Source organism: Sturnus vulgaris, chromosome 2 (assembly GCF_052056855.1).
Source record: "Sturnus vulgaris isolate bStuVul1 chromosome 2, bStuVul1.hap1, whole genome shotgun sequence".
NCBI lineage: Eukaryota > Metazoa > Chordata > Aves > Passeriformes > Sturnidae > Sturnus > Sturnus vulgaris.
Genome location: NC_142244.1, coordinates 45,961,783 through 45,983,566, shown reverse-complemented (window position 1 = coordinate 45,983,566; position 21,784 = coordinate 45,961,783). Strand labels below are relative to the sequence as shown.

The 21,784-nt window shown below is 37.9% G+C and overlaps 1 protein-coding gene across 1 annotated transcript in view; it reads left to right on the top strand.

Moving 5' to 3' along the window:
- Positions 1-20,497, top strand: part of GUCY1A2 (guanylate cyclase 1 soluble subunit alpha 2) — a 150,698-nt gene extending 130,201 nt beyond the window's left edge. Inside the window, exon 8 of the mRNA XM_014877624.2 lies at positions 2,576-20,497. Within this exon, the coding sequence (XP_014733110.1) occupies positions 2,576-2,783 (208 nt within the window). The 3' untranslated portion in view covers positions 2,784-20,497. The remainder of the gene's footprint in view (positions 1-2,575) is intronic.
- Positions 20,498-21,784: the final 1,287 nt, after the last annotated feature.

The following is a 21,784-nucleotide window of genomic DNA, read 5'->3' as shown; positions in this document are numbered from 1 at the left end:
GAGCAGAAGGTTTTACACTGGATCTTCTCCTGACCCAGAGAGGAAGCACAAAAAATGGATTGCATGGGATAGAGTGGCTTGGCCGGCACATGGTGTCCAGCCAAGGTCAGCCCAACAGGGTGCAGCTCAGCACACATCGCTAAGGATGTGCAATATTCCTGCACCTGCTTGGCACAAGGATCTTTTGGGGTTCTTTGTACCCATAAAAAGGAATTCAATAAACTTAGAAATGGCCATCAGCTGCTGTTGATTTCTTTTTAACATCACACGTGGCCTAAAAGTAAGAGGGAAGATTTTGCAGAAAAATGTCTTTGCTGATATGCACTGAGAATTTGCAGATAACTTGTTTCTTTAGTATATACACAAAGATGTAAGAAATCAGAGGTACTTTCTGAATTATGATCTCATTCGCAGACTGAGAAACCAAGTGTCAGGACCTACATATTATTTAATGAATTTCAAGAACCTGTTCTTTACGAGAAAGCTAACAAGTCATTTTCATCATGATACAAATCTTTTTAATAGTATTATTCTATGAGCCAGATTTTTTTTTTCCCTTAGAAGTGTAAAGTAAGTAGAATAGAATGTAATCATAAGTAACTTTCATTAACATTTGATCACGAAGGTTTCCTGCCATGCTTGTTTGAGAGCTGAAATGTTATCCCAATGAAGGTCAGCTGGACAATTTCTGAGGGTTAGAGGCTGATTCAAGCAGTGCATCTAATACAGGGACGTGGAATCTATCACAAGCCACAGCAGTGAAGAAATCTTCAAAGGACTAATTGTCTATCAGTCCTGGATCATTTTCTTGTAACCAAGTTACAGTTCACAAAACAAGTGAAAATAAAATGTGTGATTAGTATCTTGCACTTCTTCTTCTGTGAAGAAATAGTATAAAATATCAATTGATCTTAGTGCCAGCCCTGACCTGAATCAAAGAATACAGATATATTTTACAGTTTTGGATTTGTGTAACTGTCATTAAAATTCCATGATGTTAGACTCGGATGAGGAGACCATTGATTTTTCAGAAGGCTGGATGCTCCATAGTGAATAGTCAGTGTGAAGAAGAGTGGCAACAGTGAAAGCTTACAGATTTAGCTCAGAAAGTTCTAAGATGTCAGCTGTTACATGCAGAAATCTAATTTGGGAAACTTTGTGAAGTGTTATTTCACTATATTAAGCTTGTAGTTTGGACATACAAAATATTTTCTGCAAACATTGTAGAGATGAAAAGAGAGAAGCTTCTCTGTAGATCCCTCCACAAACATTCATGCAATTTAGAAAAGATTGCAGTACTTTGATCATAAATTGACAATTTGGGCCTTCAAACCACATGCTAAATGAAGTTCTCCACAGAAGTTCAAAAGCAAAAACTTTGTTGGATTTATAACCAAGTGATTATTTAAAAGCTGGAAAGAAAATGGAAAGAAATATGTCAATGAGCTCACACAGACTGTCTCATGCAAAACTCATGAAAAATACTCAGTAAAAGAAGTGCCATTGCATATACTGATAATCCTGCAAAATTATTCTGCCAATGGGATTCATCCATTCATTTGCTTTCCAGAAATCAACTTTACAGACATTAAATAATCTACCTATTACAAAATTCCATGGAAACGTACAACGTTGTTCTCAGTTATGTTTTTGAGCTTCAAACTGATTGAGAGAAAAAATATATATTGTTGGAGGGAAAAGAGGAAGAATGCTTTTGTATATCCAACTGTGTTCAGAATTTACCATTGTCTCAAAATTGCTCTTTTCAATGCTGCAAGGGATTGAATGCCACTAACTTAATTTACTTTATTATTGGAAACAAACAAAAAAAATGTATAGAGTTACTTCCTTTATTTTACAAGTCCACCTAAAGATGCCCTAAATTTTCAGGTCTAACCAGGCAGAGATTTTTCCACCCTGGCTAAGATGGCAAATGGCAGAAGGCAGCATAGTTATGTCTGTGGTGTTGTGCCAGCTGAGCAGGCATGCCAGGGGATGACTTTGTGGGTCCAGGGAACCTGGATCCTTTTATGACCCAACCAAATAGTCCAGATTAAACTCATGGATACTGCTGATGAATAGTGTCAGATTTGATTCTGCTGTTGAAGTTGGATTTGCTGTATTTGAACCCAGTTTATGAAAAACCAGTACTGCCGAGTGTAAGAAGGGCACAAACTGACCTCCCTGCTTTTATCTGGTGGTAGCCATCACTCCAAAATGTTAATTTCTGCCCAGCTGACCAGACTAAAGTGTTTTAATTAAGCCAAATTATATGTTCTGAACAACTTTCATTATGAATTTGGTCCTCTTTCTGGTACATTATTTTCTGAATGCTGACACTGATTTTCAGAGAATATTTTTTTGAGCCATCCCTTCAACTGATCTTAGTCAACAGAGCTCCTTGAAGTTATTGTTGATAAGTTCATATATATCAGATGAGCATCCTGACTTAGAATTTCTTTTTATGTTACGTGATAATATAAACTCATTTTTTGCTTGTTGCACATTAGATCCACCTGTTCCAAAGAGGCATTTCTGGAATGTTTTTATATCTTGCCATTTTGTTTTTCTCTAGGCTCTTGAAAAAGGAAGAAAATTTTATTTTTATCCCTCGTTCCCGTGAAGAGCTTCCAGAAAACTTTCCAAAGGAAATTCCTGGGATCTGTTACTTCCTGGAGGTCAGAAGTGGTCAGAAGCCGCCAAAACCTTCTGTGACATCTGCCAGAGTGAGGAAGGTGTCTTACAACATCGGCACCATGTTCCTCCGGGAGACCAGCCTATGAGGCCAGCTGCAGATCAAAGACTCGACAAAAAAGCACAAGCCCAGAACTGGGTCATGACAGGGGAGTTGGAGGTTCTTTGTGTTTCACTGCCTTCTTCTGAACAGGCAGTGAAAAGCTCCATGTAATGTCAGGCAATAATCATTTTAAAAGGTGGGTAACTGCTGTCAGTAAACAAAGTGGAGATAGGGAAAAAAATATTAAAAAATGTACTTCCACTTCCAGAGGAATTTCTTTCATAAACTTCAGTCTGGCCCCTCTATGGCAAACAAAACAACAAAACAAAACCCCAACTCTCAAATTGGAGGTTGGTCTTGTTTTGTGCAGAAAGGATGATGGTTCTCTGTAGATTTGCACCAGCTAAGCAGAATTGAGAGTCAGTTCTGATTATGCATTCCTATATTTAATGTGTTCTTCAGTAAGGTAATGATGTTTTTTAACTTTATGAACAAGCATTTCATACATATACTGTAGAGCTATTGTAACCTTCCTGGCAGGAGGAATTATGACTCAATACAAATATTGTAGGAATTTTACCTATTTTTATACATATTTCACTTTCTGGATAATTACATTCCACATACTGTAAGTTGAGTGAGCTTAGATAGCTTTCCAGAAGAAGTTACTGTATATTTCATACATTCTACCTATCAAACCTTATTGTTATACAAGTGGGAAGAAGGCATTTCTTGACTTTTTTGGCAACAAAAATCAGTATTTACAGAATAAAATCCCCACTTTGGTCAATCACTTTAACTGGTTTTTATGCTAAAGCTTTAGATGAGCACTGTCTTCTTATATAAAATAATGTTCAGTATTTGTCCTACAGTTTTGTATGTCCAGTCCTTCCAGGACAATGTAAACAAAGAGCAGAAGGTCAATGTGTGGACAAACAGAAATGGGACTTTTTTTCCCTCTAAACTGTCAGCCAAACTGATTTTCAGTAGAAGCCCTTAACTCCTCTAAAAATTTGGTCTTGTGAAAACTTATTCTGAGGAATCCCAGCAGACACTGGAAGCTCTCTGGATGCTGGTTTTCCACATTTTTTTCATAGGACTTGTGCTCCTAATCGAGATTGATTATTGAAAATCCATTCTGTTAATAATGATGGCTCATTTGGAAACTTGGATTGGCTGAAGGTCCCCTGCTTTATCTGGTGAAGATCAAAAAAACACCAAAAAAGGGAAAGGCAGTACTTTCCCAGGTTTAATGCAAATGGCAGTTCAAGATTTTTGTTAGTCCAAGACAATAAAATTTTTACAAAAAGGCCAATTCTTTGCTGTTGAAAATTAATATAGTATTATTGTCTTCATCTACTCAAATTCGAGCAAGATGTGTATCTGGCACATTTTCAGACATTGCTTAATTCTCAGGTTTTCTTTTTCAAAAGTAATGGTGGTCAGTTATCCTGTGTGGGTGTGTTGCCTTTGGATCATACTGGGGTGGGTGATATTGTGGGCTTGCAATTGTTAGTTAAAATCTGTGCTGTGATTCCAGAGTAGCTTAGCTGTATGTGAGCCTTTAATCACTTTAATCAAAGGTAAGACTCAGCAGCAACTAGAAGGCATGAGAAACTCTGCATTTCTCTAATCCAGAACAGAAATGAGCTTGCTTATGGATTTAGTAGTCATAACATGAGGCACCTCTTGAAAATATGTAAATAACTTTCACCACATTTTGAGATTATCCAGCTGGATCTTTCTGTGAAGGGAATGACAGTTCTCTGTTTCTGCCCTTTACCAGTAGCCCCTGTGAATCAGCATGGCAATCTAGCCTGTGCTGAATATGTTTCAGGCTTCCTTTCCATGAAGCCTTTCTGGATGAGAAAGAACTGTCTTGGACCTTTTCAGACTTCAGCATATAGAGGACATCTGAACTTATTATGCAAGGGTGAGTTTTTCCTTGCCTGAGAGGGTAGATGTATGGGAATTAGCCCAGAAACCTATTTTAATGCAAATTCTCTCACTTTCTGCTGGGATACTGATGTTAAAGATTTCTTCCATTGGTATTAAAGCATTCTTGGGATTAGAGGAGTTATTTTTTTATCTACCTTGATAAACAGCATATGGACTTCTGTAGCCTATCTGAAAAATGACTTACAAAAACTGTTCAAGCTTGAGGTTGTGAAGTTTCCGTCCAAACTACAGATCTGAGAAGTTCCTGCACAGGATGACAAGTTTTAGCCTATAGCCATTAGTTTGCACACACACAGGATGTAGCATGCATTTTTTACCCTGGGAACACCAGTGAGATGTGTAAGAATCGTAAATGGATCAAAGTTCATGTTTCACCACTGAAAGAGGAATGCCACTTCCCAGCTAATAAATCCATAGTTGTGATGTCATGACTTAGTTCCCTAGAGTGAATTTTTTTCCAAATAGCCATTAGTAGATTTAGATTTCAGTCTGACTTCTCTGGCACATCTTCATTGTTCAGTAGGTGCTGATGTCAGAGTCCCAACCTCTCTGGCCAAGCTCTTTTTCTCTTCTTACCACCCACAGTTCTGTGTGAAGACTACAAATGTAGAGGTTTAGACCAAAAGCTTGTAGTTCAATAACTTGTCTCTTACAGCTGCCAATAAGAAATGTCTAGTTTAATTCTGTACCTGATCTAGATCAACGGAAACATTTTTCATAGTAAATGATGGATAAATGCTAGTTTTACTAGCAAATTGGAGTAGCAATCAAAACCAGTTTGTATCACCATCCTCATGCTCTCAGAGACTTTTTGTTGTATAAAGAAATCTAAAATCGGAGATCTGTGTGAGAACTGAAAATTGGTATTAGTATCACCCTGAATACATTGACAGTGTTTGCAAATCATCATCTATTTCCCCAAATTAGAGTACACTGACTGTATAAAAATATGCAGTCTTTGTTTTTCATAAGCTTATGTAAAGGTAACATATCTAGAACTGCAGCACAGATGCTAAGTATTGTGTTATTTGTGTTATGATGAAGCATCTTAATGAAAATAGTGTGGGCCCTCTGGGGACATTTTTCTATGTCAACGTGAGGAAAGCATAAAACCAATTCTCAGCACTTACTAAATTAGTAGTTGCATCTGCTGCCTTTTGTATTAGGTTGCAAGCTTATTTTATTGGGCCCCTTTACAAGGTTAAATGAAACTTATTATCAAGATTGATGTTTTCATGTCAATTAGGTGGTAGTCAGACAACATTTCTCCGATAACCCTTACTTTTAGTGATAGGGAAAAGGTTCTCATTTTCCTGGAGTTGTCTTCATAAAGAGAAAGATTCTCAGAGTTTTGTACCTTGAGATGATGAGGTAGAGAGGTTAGAGGTGCTGAAATGGTTACAGAAATCATATACTCTAGCTGGAATTTTCTTTCAGCTTTTTACATCCTGAAACAGATGATCCTTGATTCCTCTAGGTAAGAATTTACATTCTGTGTTTCTTCACGTAGCTGCAAGTAGCCACATTTTCTGTCTTGAGTTTCTGTGCAGAACAAATCCACCCTCTCTGAAGAGAGGGGGATCTATTTTGTATTGCATGTACAAGGCAAAGGGAAGGTGATGTGAGGAGCCCTCCTAGCTGGGTCCATCAATCTCTTTGTGGATGGTTTCTTGTACAAAAATAAGGAGGCCAAAGTAAAGAGAGTCCACAATCATTTTCCCAGAACACTTTTAACAGATCTTGTGTCAGATTTTTTCCATCTGCTTGAAGCTCCCCATCACACAGGCTTTTCTGTTATGCAGTTCATAGAGATCATGAACTCAGAGCAAAGAGGAAATAGTGATGAAGTGGTAGGGTGGTGCATAAATTATGTTCTGCATCCCTCTGGTAAAATTTGCCATTCAAAGACAAAAGCCTCTGCATGGGAGAATTGCTGCTAAGCCAGGACTCTGAAAGTGTGGTTTTCTTGCAGGATCCCAAAGGATATTTCATTTTTAATTCCAAGGAGCCAATAGTCATTAACTGTGATTGTGGTTTTGGCTTCTCTGCTCATTCCCACATACAGTTTCAGATCTGAGTGTTTTGAAGCCTGGAAACATGCCTCTGCAAACAGAAAACCAAAGCTCTTAAAACCTTGGAAGTCTTGTATGGGAATTGCCTGTTTTGAAGAAATCCTTGTGATTGAGTCATTAAGAGTCTGTGGCAGTTCATGTGTGTGCACATACCATTTCACAGTGCTATCTCCTCCTGTCCTTACAGTGTTCCCTACCCAGCCCAATAGCAGCATTGGGCATGTTTAACTTCCATTTTTTCCTGTGTAAAGCAAGCAGTGGAAAACCATGACACACTGCATGCGTTTAAAAGTATCAGCATTGTGCTAAGATGTAAACTCTGATAAGCAATTTCACATTGTGTGTTTCTTGCCCTGAATAGATCCTTCTCTCAGGCAATTTAAAAATGAATGGGCAAAAAATAGCACCCAAAACTGCTGTGTTGAATTGCAAATGAGTCTGAGACCTGCACTGGTTGTTAGGGCAAGTTGAATTGCTGGACAGCTTTCTGATTCTTCAGCTGCCACAAGCTGTCACATGTACATGCTTCATGTAGATGGTCCTGTCCAGCAGCAGCATTCTAAACTTAGAACATCTGAGTTTTCCTCTTCTAGTCTCACCTCTGCTGAGTGCTCAGAGCTCACTGAGGAGAGCTAGTTCCCTGTCCAAATGCCGTCTCAGAGCTTCTGGCTTCCTTTCTGGATTCTGGTGATCTTTTGCAAAATTGTGCATGTGTAGTATTGGAAATAGCAGTGTGCTTAAATTAGCAACAAAACAAGAAGCTTAAAAAAGCTTGTCAAACTCAGAGACAGTTGGTTCCTTTCCCTCAAGGTAATACATTATTCATAATGCTGTGCAGGATTGAGGGTGCCAGTGACAGGAGAGGCTATGGATGAATTGAAGATGCTGAGTGTGCAGTAGACTCAACAATTAGGAGTTGATCGGCTTCTGCTACTGTTAATAATTCCATCATCTTGCATGCTATGTCCTGCTCTTGGTCAGGGTTCTGCTCTCCAAAAGACCTCCACTTTCCTTCCCTTAGCACACTGTATATGACGTGGTGAATAATTCCTATTGTTGTTCTAATTATCATATACTGTTGACATGGCTGCTTATAGCTAAAGAAAAACTGGGGTTAAAGGGCTGATCTTACTCTTCTTGCAGCAAAGACAAAACTGCTGCAGTGACAAAGCAAACACACTCACATCCTTAGAGAGGGAAAAGACCACAGTGCAAGTTATCACTGGTGGGTTTGGGTGAACTCAGTGCATTAATAGCCCATGGCATGCTTTTAGCTTCAACAAGCACCAAATTTATCTGTGTGGATAGGAGTTACTCCTTAACGACGCTATTAATTTGCAATGCATGAGTAGGCTTACAACAAAAATCTGTGAAGTGTTTAACCTCATATACATGATTGATCTTTTGTGGCTTGGCTGTTAATCATGCTTGAAAGCAAGAGAAACAGTGAAACTGAGGAATGCAGCAATTCAGTCACAGGCAATGGATCATTCACCTCTGCAGATGCTAACTTGCTCCTGTGGTTTAGAAAGGTTGACCTCCAGTTATCTGTGGTCCAGGTTAGTGTCACTATAGCAACAAAATGGCCTCTGAAAACATCATGAGGCATCTCAGCCTGCTTCCCTCTGGGCTGGGGTTCACATTAGAGAGCCCAGTACAACATGTGATGCAAAGTGGCAACTTTGCTGGCAGACTTAACAAAAGGATCAATGGAGGCAGATGTTAAACCAGCTGTTTGCCCCAGGGATTTTAGTTTCCAAAGGCAGAGTGAGGCTGAACGTGTTTTAATTCGGACAAGAAGAGAGGATTTCAGAGAAACAAGTGTCTTCCCTGGCTAGCAAGGAGGCAGTGGAATTAACATGAAACCAGAGGGACATGCAGATTACCTTGGCTGCAGCAGCTCCTTCAGCTGTCTGGCCCTCTTTGGCATCCAGCAATCAAGTTTCTTTTGAAAATTGGAGGACAGGTAAGCACTTCAGGCCCTTGTCCCCTCTGCTTTAGAAAGAGAGTGAGGCTCCCTAAATTCTTGAGTGTGCTTAACTTTCTCAGTGACCACAGATGGCAAACTTAGACTAGACATCTGTCTTTTAAGATGTCCAAGATAAGTGAGACTGATCCCACTGAATTACATTCTTTTCAGCCCAAGTGCTGTGTCTCAGATCTTCTGTTGTGCTGCTTTCCAGAATCTTGCACTGGTCAAAATAAATTGAATCAAACTAAGTGTCAGAGGGATAGATAAGCATATTCTAGGATAAATAAAATGATACCACTGTAGCCATGGTGACTGGCACAAATGTGGGCTACTGCAGTTCTGCAAATCTCTCCTCGTGTCTGAACCCTCCCTTTGCATATGATACCAGCACTGCCAATCACACCTCTGGGATGCCATTAGGAGTGTGATTTAGAAGAGGTTTTTGAACTTTGAGCCCCTAGCTCAGTTATGCAGAACCTGTGTGCCACGTTCACCTGTACTGTATGCCAGAATGCCTGCATAAACATGATCCTGTAGTCAAGGTGGTAATAACATAAATGGATTCTAAAGAACAGAGAGATAGTTGCTAGGTTATCATTAACACACATTTTTTGTGCTTTTGTGAATTTGTAGGCCCAAAATTATCTTTTCATTAGCAAAAGGTCTCACATTGAGCTACTTGTTTTCTAGGTAATTATTCTGTAGCAATACTCTCTAATGACTACTCTTGAAGCAATAAAGAAAGCCATGCTAATCTCTTCTGTGTAGGCTCCTGTGCAACACCTATCACCTTAACAAACTTCTTTTCAGTAGGACATTAAATGGCAGAATAACACCCTGACATGTACTGTTTGTCCTTCCATCTTCTTCCTCAGAGGAGAAGAGCATATAATGGGATAGTTTGATTTCTTGAGGTGGTGTTTTTTTGTTAGTTTTCTAAAAGTATATGCTGCTACTTACTTAAATAAAGAAGAGCAGAATCAGAATTATAGACCAGAATTAGGAAAGAGCTTTGGATTTAAACAGTATTTTAAAAGACTGCCCACTGAGTAAGACTAGTCTCACATCCTAGAAACATGGGAAGAAGTGTGGGTAATAGATGTAAGATATACCCGGGAATGATAAATAGGAGTAATAAACCAAGAAGGTTTATGCAATGGATGACTTCTGTGTAATACACAACAGTAAATAGATGCTAAAACTGATTAATACCCACAGAGGGCAAATACTGTTTAATCAATTTTGGCATTTGTTTATTACCATTACATCCCTAAGGTATTATTTTTTCCTTCCCTAATGAGATTAGAACATACTGTTAAATCAATATCAGAGTTTCTGAACTTATTGCAAGCTTGGGAATAAATAACCATCAAGGAGAGATTTTTTTAGATGTGAGCCATTGCATGAGAGAGCAGATCATGTGGAAAAGAAAAAGGAGGTACTGACAGATATATTTATTTTAGAAATTTCTATGGCACTTCTGATTGATTAAAATAATTCTAAAACTGTGCACTGAAAGCAGGGATTCCCAGTTCAGATTATTTGCATTTCCTATGAAGAAGCAGGTAAAATTTTTAAAGTCACATTAAGGGGCATACGTCTCAATTCCATTTTCTCTGCTTAAACACAACCTCTTTCTGAAAGTTGAATCTTACTTTGCTGAATGATCCTGAGGTTCTAAATGCCTAAATAAGTTTTGGAAATGTGGTTTAGAAATCCCCCTTCTAAGTTAAGTCCCATGAGCTTGTCAGTATTTAGGTGTGTAAACATTCCTCTCCGGAAACTTCTTGTAGGTCCTGCAAGTGTATAAATAAGAAGCATCTGAAGAAAGTGAAGTTTGTGTGTAGGAGAGGGCAGCTGTACATAGATGTGGTGCTAATGTTAGCTTTCATCTATCTGGAAGCTGGATGGTGCAGAGATTATTCATACAAAGTGCAAGAAAGTATTGCACATAGTGTCATGAACTCTGAGGGTGTAAGGTTGAATTTTAGAGTCTATAATCCTTACAGTTTTAATGGAATTGCATGAGAAATGCATGATTTTTGAGTTTTTTATTTTAAGTTAGTGTTGAATACCTACTTACAGAGAAAAATTGTGGGGGGGGGGGGAAAGAATATCTAGAAAGTCTAAATGCAAAACACAAAGAGTGTCCTGCTTTTATGTATTATTTGGCTTTTCTGGAATTAGAAGTACTCCATGAGTTTCAATACTGAACACAAAACTAGATATAAAACAGGGCAAGTGGGTACTTTGCCAACTGGAAATTTGGAGGTGGTAGTAAGAATGTCTTTTTAAAAGTATATAGGGATAAATGTTAGCACTTTAAAAAAAATGGAGACTGCTTTGCTCTGCAAGTATTGTTTAGAAATACCTAATCAGAAAGAAAGCTTGGAATACTGTTGCATCATAATAAAAAGGTACAAAGTCTATGAGATAATCTGCAGTTCACATCTTTCCTTCATAAACAGTCCTCTATATGGAGTTTTCAAATGCACGTTCAACCAAGAGTTGTCTGTAGTAACTTTCCAAGGAAGTAGTATCTTACCCAGCAGCTTCTGCAGAAAAGCCATGCAGATCATGTTGGGTAAGGCCAAAATTTAACTCAGTTGTTTAGAGCTTAGTAAGAAATACAGAGGCATCCCAAAGCCAAGTTTAAACGTGCTTACTGACAGGACAGCATTGTGCTTTTTACTGAAGTCTAAACAAAACCCATTCTAGACAAAACTCCCATCCTAATACATGACATTTATACTGTCTTGCTGGAAAATTATAACTTCACTAAGTTGCAGCCATTAATGTCTTTGATGCTAGAATATTCCTTATTATTCTTATGTCTCACTGTGCCCAAGCTGCAGTGGGGTCCTCTGGAGAACCAAGGGTATGGGTAGTTGCTGTAAATATGAGTGAAATTCAGCTGATCTGCATTTAGGTATCTAAAACTTGTGTCTGGTCTGAGCTGCTCAGGTCAGTTCCCTCCACAGTCAGTGCAGACATCCTGGCATCTCAAAGATTGAGCTGTCCTGGAGAAAGTCTTGGGAATGAGATAAATCATTGCCCTAGATATGCTCTTCTCTTTCCTCCCCAGTGACCAGTGTGTGGAGGTGCAGGATTAGTTCAGATTAGCTGCCATGCTGCAGGTGAGATGAATTCCACTTCTGTTTAAAATGAGAGGATGTAAAGAATAGAACACCAAATACAAATGGAGACAAAGATACTGGGGCAAGGGCCAGGCTTCAGCCAGAGATTCAAAGGGAAGTGACAGTATTAATATTTAAGAGTTTAGAAGTCTGGGTGGGGGGTTTATTCTAGTTATAAGAACATTCCTTTCTTGAAACTATCAATCTGTGATTGTTGCTAACTCCCCACTTCTGCTCTGAGATAGCAGTAGTGTATTATCTGATGTATTCACCAAGACCCATCTCTCCAAGCCATCATGTTATTTACTGCTTGATTCCTTCTTGGAATAGTTCCTTAATCCATCCATCCATCCATCCATCCATCCATCCATCCATCCATCCATCCATCCATCCCAGAAATGTTTTTGGTTTTTTTTAACATTGAAATGATAGATTTTCCTCACCAATTTTTTTTTTTTTCTTGAAGCAGTACATAGGTCAGTGTCTGCAATCACTTGTGAAACAAAGGGGAGCAGAGGGTGAGGTGCTGGCTGGACGTTCTCTCACGATGATCAGAGTTACTAAAGCTTCTCTTTGACCCGTCCTGGATCATACTTGTGTTGTTATGCACCTGGAGTACCCAGATTCTCCAAGAGGAGCTTGTGTAGGCTCTGAACCAGAGCAGGGTGGGAAGGAGCAGGGCTGTCACCCTGCTGCACTGCTCCCATGTGCCTCTCTTCTGTTTGCAGTGACCATTCTGATCCTTAGACATCTGTGGTGATTTTCACTGCTGTCGTGGCCCGTGGGAAAGTTCCTCTTGAGAAGAATCAACAGTATGCAGTCCTCCACACTGTGAACTGTTACTCTCCAGAGAAAAGGATTAGAAATAGTATTGTCCTCAAGAGCTGAGAAAACTTGCAGATTTTCCATGCACAGTGAACAGTTTCCATAATTAGCAGGAAAACAGAACAGAGAGGCAGAGTTGTGCAGCAGGGCCAGCCCATCTCATGCACACTGCTGTGATAATGAAATCCAAACCCTGTGGAATTGCAGGCACATTATTCTCACTTGCTTTAAAGGTCAGCTAAGAAGCTGATTTCTCAAACAGGCTCATAGCTCTGAGACAACATAACGCTAGTCATTTCTTCCAACAAATTGCAGTTGTCAGAGAAACTGGATTAGTAGCTCATGGAGCTAAAAATAGACACTATGGGCTTGCCAGAGAAAGGTGAATTCAGTAACAGAGGTGAAGATACATAAAAATGTCATAAGATCTGGAGAAAATGCAACAAAATGTGCTCAACTGAAAGCAAGTTAGCCATAAAATTACATTAAAAACAATTGCAATCACAAAAAATTACAAGGTTTAGTCTTGATTCTGTTTTATTCACTTTCTAAATCCACCTTATAGTTTCTGTTTTGTCTGCTGAATCAGTCCCTTCAAAGTTCAGTACCTCAAAGTATGCACTGAGAGTCAAGTTAAAGCCATTATTTGAATACTGAAAAAGGTTTTAGCTTGACATTTCCATCTTCTTTGCAAGAGGGAGGAGGAGATAATTTATTGCTAAACTTATTCAACTGAAAAATAAAAACTAAACTCCCAAAATCTAATAACTCCCAAATCTAGTAACAGAGCTACAGTGAAAGCAAGTTTCCAAACCTCAGTGTATCTTTACTAAAAAGTGGGTAATTTTCCATTGCCTCAAACATTTGCTTTTTAAAGAATTTTCTTCTGTGCCATGATTTTGCAAATACATATTGCTTCTTTCTTGGATTTAACAAACTATACAAAACAAACTACTGCTTCATTCTTCCTCAATTACTTATTTTCTGCAGCAGGAAAATTCCACCATACTGTGTATGACGCTGAAGGAGCAGCAATCCACTGCAGATAGGGAGTCTGTTTGGTCAAAGTGAAAAATTCTTCAGGATACAGGCTGGGTGTCAGCTGAAGACAGGGCTGGCAGTAGTTACATGCAGTTTCTCCTATGACTTAAGTAATTCTTTTTGTTTATGTATTCACAAGCTGACCTATGCAGAGCTCAGGAATAACCTTCACCACTTTCTTTAGAAATTTCTTCTGTAGTATGTGGCTTTTTTTTGCACACCTGCTATAAAATCTCTGCGTTTCAGATCTGAGGCACTGACAAGTATAGGGTATAAATAATAACTTATGTCAGCAAAGCATATCACTGTGAAAAATATTTGTAAAGTATTTGTGCTCATTGTCTTTTGGATATCTTATAAACTAGTATTCTTTTTGCAAATTTTTGTTCTTGCAGAAGTCCTCATTGTAAAAGAGGTCAAGAGTAATCTTGATTTTGGGATTTAATTAGCATCGATGGCATTTATCTGGCATTCAGTGTGTATCATTATTGCCAGAGTGTTAAGGTTCAGTGGTGGAACAGAAATATCAGGACAAGCAGCACCAGCAGTTATCTGCATCTCCCGTCCTACACATTATGTATGCATTCCATGGCATGCTTTTTATTTTACAGAACATGATATGGCTGCTTAAATTTGTAGAATTCCAGTTAGAGATAAATAATACAAAACACGTGGACATGGTCTGATAGCTATCTTGAGATATTATGGATATATTGTCACCTACCCTTGGGATTACACTAAACCAAATCATGCACCCTTATCATCCATCCTTACTTCAGTGAAAAGCATGGCCATCTTTAGTTTTTAAACTTCAATTTCTTTAAAGCCCAGAGATTAATGGCATAAGTCTTTTCCAGAGAACAGTAACTGCTTTGCTTAGTTGGGTTTTTTCTTCCCTGAATATGGTGGGCTCCACTGCTAGGACTGGCTTCATTCCTTCTTGATGTAAGTTTAACCTTTCCCAGTTCACTAAAATTCTGTTAAAGTTCTTCTTTGCAGGATCCCAGAGTGTTTTGAAGAGGCTATGTATGTTCTATTTGTGCAATTCACGGGTGCAACACATAAATATTAAGGCATTCTCAGATCACCATCCTGGAGAGTCACAGCCACAAATAATCCCCTTACTCTCTTTTCAACTTTACTCTGCCTCTATGGCCAACCTTAGAGAAGGAACTGAATGCTCCTAAAAATAATATTCTGGCTTATATTTATATATTTCAGTGGGATTAATTTGTAATAAGGAGAAACTTGCAAAACAAGCTCATATTGGCATGAAATTCACAACCTGGGCCTACCAAGTCATGGCTCAGTCTCTTCCCAAAGCCTTTGAGAACAAATTGAACTTTGCATGCAGTATCTCGCCTAGAAGAAGTGATGACAATTTTCCAGTTGTCTGTGACTGTGATTCTGACTCTCCCTTCTAATCAGGAGTAATGAAATTCAAGAAAGTGTGAATGGCAAGTAATTTCTGATACTTATTTAAACATTTTTGCCAGGAACCATTTGAAATTGGTGATTTAACTGGTGATTCATTCAGGCTCATCTTCATATCCTCTGAAAGTAATGCTAGAGGAAAATTAACTTTGATGCCTTAGAGTTGTATCTTTCAACTTTTCCCTTTAATTTCAGTGTTGCCAAAGTAAAATTGAGGGCTAATTCCTATCTAAGGTGGTCACAAACATCTATAACAACAGAGCCAGACATATGGGAAGATAACTTGGATTATTGTAGGAAGACAGATTTTTACTTGAGTTCATGATGCTTGGTTCTGGGAGTGGGAATTGTAGAAAGTTATGAGCCACCCATTGCTGGTGTGACATTTACTGATAGCAGACCAAAGGGACAGAGCTTCTCAGTAGAGTGCAGTTTTCATTTCAGCATTATGAATGCTGAGAATTGCTCCTTGTCTTGTTTCAAACTTCTCTGTTCTGGATGCTGGATAAAAATATGTAGTCCTTCTAAAATGTGAAGATTGACCACCTCAAAACCTGCACTCCTGTGGAAATGGACAAATATCCATCCTCTGGGTGCAAATGCTTTTTGTGTAGCTCTGTAATACTGTTTTAGTGTTGTCTTTAAAAGTTTATCTGAAGAGACTCGTACAAGCATTCTGCACTAATAAGATTACAACCTTGCACTATCAACAATGGTTGCTTAACATTAAAATAATTTTGGATGCCATTAAAGGATACTAGAGCTCTATCAGTGTTTAGAGCATTGAGATATTTGTGAATCTGAACCTGTTTGTATAAAATTCCTTACAGACAAAGGATAATCTAGTTAATGACAGTATTTCCATTTTAGTAATACACAGAGGAGCTAAGGCAGTGTCCCTAGAGATTTCTGTTAACTTAATGGTTAAGAGATTAATTTTACTGGTCTAAATCTGAACATTATTTTAAAACATCTGCCTATGATCTACTGGGAAGGGACGGGGCAGGTTAGAGTTTTACTGTCAGATGGCATGAACAGAAAAGCTCAGAAAGCATATAAGCCAGGATCTTCCCACACTGAAATCAAGGGATTAATTGCAAAATTACATCTGATTACTTGTCCTGTAACTAGCTGTTCAGCAAAGGAATCCATCTGCCAACAGAAGCAGAGTCCATACAAACTATCACATGCTGCATTTCAGTTTTTTTTATTGGGATTTATTTGGCTGACTTAGTGGTCTGGAAGTTCCAGTAAGTACCTCTGTTTGAAAGTTGCTACTTCAGTTATGATTGCTTTCCCAAACCAACTGAATTTATTACTAACCAAAGACTTACCTACTTGAAAACAAAAAACAAAAATACAAAAACCAGTAAAGTTTGGTTCTGTCATTTGTGTCTTTGAATGTGAGCAGTTGAAGTGCATGATGTATGTACTAACCAGGCCTGTGCTGTGGCATTGAACAAATTATTCAAGGCTGCAGCACCAGTATAACACATTGAGAATTCAGTATCAATCCCTCCATGGGAACACGAGTCTATGTAAAAACTTGATGTGCCATATGTGTAGGCCATGGGAAAATTGTGTGTGCAGTGAACTATATACGGTCTTAAAAGCTTTAACATTTGTACTGCTCTTCCTATAACAGAATGTATGTCTTGACAGCTGTTGATCCTATGAGCTTCTGAAAAAAAATGTAATCTAAAGTTTATTCTTCTTGTCTTTAAATTACTGTTTTGTATCTAACTGTTTACACAGACCTGCATACAGCAAAGGGTCTTTCTCTGTATGTTGCTGGGAAATGGAAAAGCAGATGCTATTTGTAAATCTTGCAGGCTTAGAGAGATCAGTGAATGCCTTCCTGAATCTCCTCCTGATAAGCCACTTCTATTTACTAGCAAATGCAAACAGTGCCAATAGCCTGGGCCTTCTTTGGAGGAAACATAGCAGCCTTGTTCTGTTCCACTTCTATTGATACTTCTTAATTTAATTTTTGCCTCCTTTTGAGTAGGCTTTGGTGATCCAATTCTTCCAAAGTGTAACTGAGGACAGTTTGCCTTTTTTACCCTTCTTTTTTCAAAGCCTCTGAAGGCCTCAAACAAGAAGAAGAAACTTTACAAGACTCGTGCAGGTATGTTGTTAACAGGTAGGAGAAGGATAAAACATCCTTCTCAGAGCACCCCAGGCTATCTTTTAACAGCGTGCCTGCACTGTGTTGTGACTTGACATCTCGCTTTCATAGTGTGACCTGCTATTAATGGTGTTTGTTGCAATGAGGTCCTTTTAGTTTGTCCTAAAAGATTTTTACTTGTTTGTCATCATATTAGAAACATAATGTACACTCTATAAGAAAAGCAATATGCAATATACTATACATCTTCTATTTCAATGCCTCTAGTTTTAGGCTAGTACTCATATAAATGTTTATAACTGAAATACAGGTTTCTTGTTCTTCACAGGACCAAGCAAAATTTTGCCTTGTCTAAATACTAACAGTAACATTTCTATTCAACAAATACTCTTTGCTCATGCTTCTAGTTTACTTGTGGTGGGCTCCATCCTACTAATTCCCCATTAATGCATTTGAAAGGGAAATGTAATGAGCTATTTCAGTGCATGACCTTTGCACAGGACCTGATTCATAAAGATAAAATAGATCCAAAATTTCATTTATGAGTTATTAGTGATCAGCAAAACAATCAAAATCCTTTGAAGTTCAGCTGAGGAAATTCTGAAGTTCTTGCATTGCTTATTCAGTTTTGGAGTTTCTTGAGTCATCATAATGGATATATTTGACGAAGCCTTTGCCATAGATGCTGGTATCTTCATAAAAGTTGTTCTAATTTTAGCTTCCAGTTATATGTGGAAGTGTACTGTAGTGAATAAATTATCTGGAATAAAAAAAAATATCACACAAGTTTTCTTCAAGACTGTTCTCACTTTATTTGACCTTGTCCTCTGGTATATAGCTCACTTTAATTACTTCTTGTCATAATAGTAGTACAATATCCATAAAAAATGTTTCTCCAGAGAAACCTCACTCAAAAATATTTTGATGCTGATTGTGACCAGAATGCCTCTATTTCAGAGCTAAGTCACTGAAGAGGTGATCAAAGAAGACAAAATATTAGGAAAAAGCAAGAATTTTTTTTGTGTATGGTTAAAAAAGTGATATGAGTGGGAAGTTATCAAGTCGGTTTTTTTCTCATTAAAATTTGCTGATACATACATAACAGCTGCTCATAAAATATTTATTTCTTCCTTCACTGTCTTTCTTTAGAAGCCAGAAGATCTCCAAAGCAAAAAAGTTACCTGGTGACCTTGTATGTATTACATAGCAAATGCAATCCAGACACCAAATCCATCCAGACTTTAGTAGTCCCAAAGGGTAGCTAATTCACTGGAAATCATTGACAGAGCTTGTTCTTCTGAACACAATAATACCATAGTATGAAGTGCACTGGTTCAGTTACATTGTTGGCTGCTCAAGATACCACCCAGATTGCATTTATTATTCTTCTCCCATTGCTTGAAAAGAAAATAACAAAAAAGTTTTGGTCTGTGTCTCTGCATTACTCGAGTTCTCATATGTGCAGACTGCATCTGGCATCTGGTAGTATGTTGAAGATTTGCTTTTATGACAGACAAGATGGTTTATTTCTTTTGTGGTACCTTTTTTTTTCCTGTCTGGAATTTTCTGATGTCTTTTCAACCGTATCAGTAGCTTTTTTTGGGCTCCTCAATGCCTGGAAATCCTGGATAAAAGGCCACACTAAATATGTGCAGAACAATTCTGTATCTCAGGAGAGAAGTTTTGTAAGGATATTTTAGGTTTATTGCTAGGGGCAAACCAATTTTTTGAGTTCCGTGAGCTCACCTTATGCTGTGGACCTGATGTGTAAAGGCACAACACATGTTGACACATTGCTCAGCTAGTGCAGACACATGGTCAATGCACTTCAGTGTGGAAAATCCCAAGAAAAATGGAATTTGCAGCAATTGGAATTTCAGATGTTGGCAGGAGTACATGACTTGTAGCACCTACTCTCTTGTGTCATGAAAAGTATCTAGAAACATAGGAAAATAAGAAGGAAAGAAAAAGAAGAAACAAATGAGGGAAATTGCGAGGCAGAGCTCATTTATCAAATGTCATGTTCCAGAGGTGGAACCTTTCAAATAATGTGGTCAACGCTGATCAGCCCTATCACAGGAGTTCCATCTCAGTTTGTTTCCATATGTAAATTTTATACTGAGCAGCTAGAATCCTGCCATGGGGCAGGAGGTGTTTGACTTTTTAATAACCCCTGTTGAAAGATTGGTTGCTGAAGTGGTCAATACCCAAATACCCTGCTGGGTGTTGGCAAGCAGGGCTCAGTTTCCAGCCAGGTTTTGTGGTTGGAACTTTGAACGTTATTGTGCACCAGGAGTGACCAGTGGTGGTCCTAAGCCTTCACAAGCCACACGCCCAGGACCAGTTTTTACACACACCCTACACACATGCCTACGTATTTTATGAATCAGGTCTGTGATCAATGTCCCGAACAGTTCGTTTGCTGCAGTGTCATGGGGTTATTCTCTCTTAGGTTTGCAATGTAAATAATACTGTACATCTGCTATTTTATGATACAAATGCCATGTGAATTGCTTATTTTTAAAATGTTATATAGCTCTCTTATGATTTATTTGCGATGCCATCTTACAGTATTGGTTTAATGTACAATGTATCTCAATGGCATGAGTGAAAATGCTTATATTTTGCAATGTCAAATACTTTATTTTTGTTTTTTAAACTGAATACATTTCATCCTATGCAGTTCCATAAATGTTTCTTAAGTGGCTCATTATGTCTGAAAATATTGCTTCCTCTCCAATAGTGCAAGCATAAGAACTAGTATTCCTGATCAAAATCATCGGATATCTCATCTAGCAATTTCAGATTAGAAATATATGTACAAATATGTAATCATTTATAGTTAATCAGAACATCTACTATATATTCCTTGCTTTTCATGTAATGATACATTTTAATCATTTTGTATTATTTTTATTTGTAATTATTTGTGACTCATACACAGTGTAAATAACATGTTTCATTATGCAAGTTTTCTAGGTATCCAAGACTACAAAAAAGTTTGTATATGAAAAGAAATTGATAGTAGATTGGAATGACATAAAATTAAGTGGTGACGACTATGTTCTATTTATACTGTTCATTTCCAAGTTGTCTGTTAAAGAAAAACCATTTCATTTTCCCTTTAATGTCCAACCGGTTATTTGAAGTATATTTACATCAATAAATCATGCAAAAGTATATTAAAAGTTATGAAGCATCATTGAAATTTTTTATTTCTGTTTATGGCTACTTCTGTATTTATGGCTTACCTATGCAGACCAGAATTTAAATATACTAAGACCCAATTCAATGGAAACAGTCCAAGAAGTCAGTGATGGTATTTGTGGAAAAGAACTTTTTTCAATCCTACCTCTCAAACCTCACCTTTTAGCCCAAGTCCAAATTTATTTTTAAACAATAAACCAGTAAAATATGTTATAACAAAATGCTAGATGCTTGAATATGTTTTGTGCATATCCCTTGATATGTAAGCTTTGGTTTTCATGGACATGGCCACGCTAAAACCTTACTAAAGCCTTTGCTCTTGACTGAACTTCTGGATTTTTGAGGCAGAGCTTCTCAAGAAATTTAACAGATTGTTGGAAAGAAAATGTCTGGTGTGGGTGATACTACAACAGCTGATTTTGGTGATTGTTCATTTCTTGGTTCTATGGAACAACAGAGCAGAAGCAGATTTCCTTCCTGGAGAACAGAGTGAGGGAACAGGTGACATTGCAGGGAAATCCCAGCACCAGCTCCTTGCTACCAGTGCAGGAGCAAAGGAAGCTGCCATGCTTAACAAATGCTGCTCGTGTTGCCCACTTTTTCATTCCTTCTTAATATTTTCTATATCCGCAATTGACAAAATTACTCATTCTGCTCTGCTGTTTTTTACAGAAGACCATTAACTAGAATTGGTTGCAATATTTTTCTGCAGAATGTGCTACTGGAAGAAATTGGAATTTCAATCAATTCTGTGTGTTATTGGGGGGTTGATTCTGACATTTTTGTTCTAAATGTGCTTAGCTCTTATGTGGCTAAAGCTAAAGCTCAGGAAGGTCTAACCTGTCCTGAAATTTCAGGGATTTTTGCTGGCTTTAAGTCTGGTGAATATGAAGAAGGCTGATAATTTTCCTATCCTTGTCTTGAAAATTATTCTAGAAAATTATTCTGGAATTTTTAGATGGGGATTTTAATAACTCCAGTATTTGGGAGTCAGTTCTTGTCCACAATATATTTGAGAATACTGTGTGTTAACCAGGAAATTATGATAAAGACAATTACCAGAGACTTATTAGCTGTGAGAGTTGCTTTTTTATGGATATAACACTACATGTTGAGATCTCACTTTCTCCAATAAAGTTCCTTTATGTGACTGTATGAATGCAAGGAATGTAAGAAGTGCCTTCAGCTTAACACCCATGTACATTAAAGGTAATTCCAGGACAGATGTGTACATAATAGGAATAAACATTTGTGCAGTCAAGGACAACAACA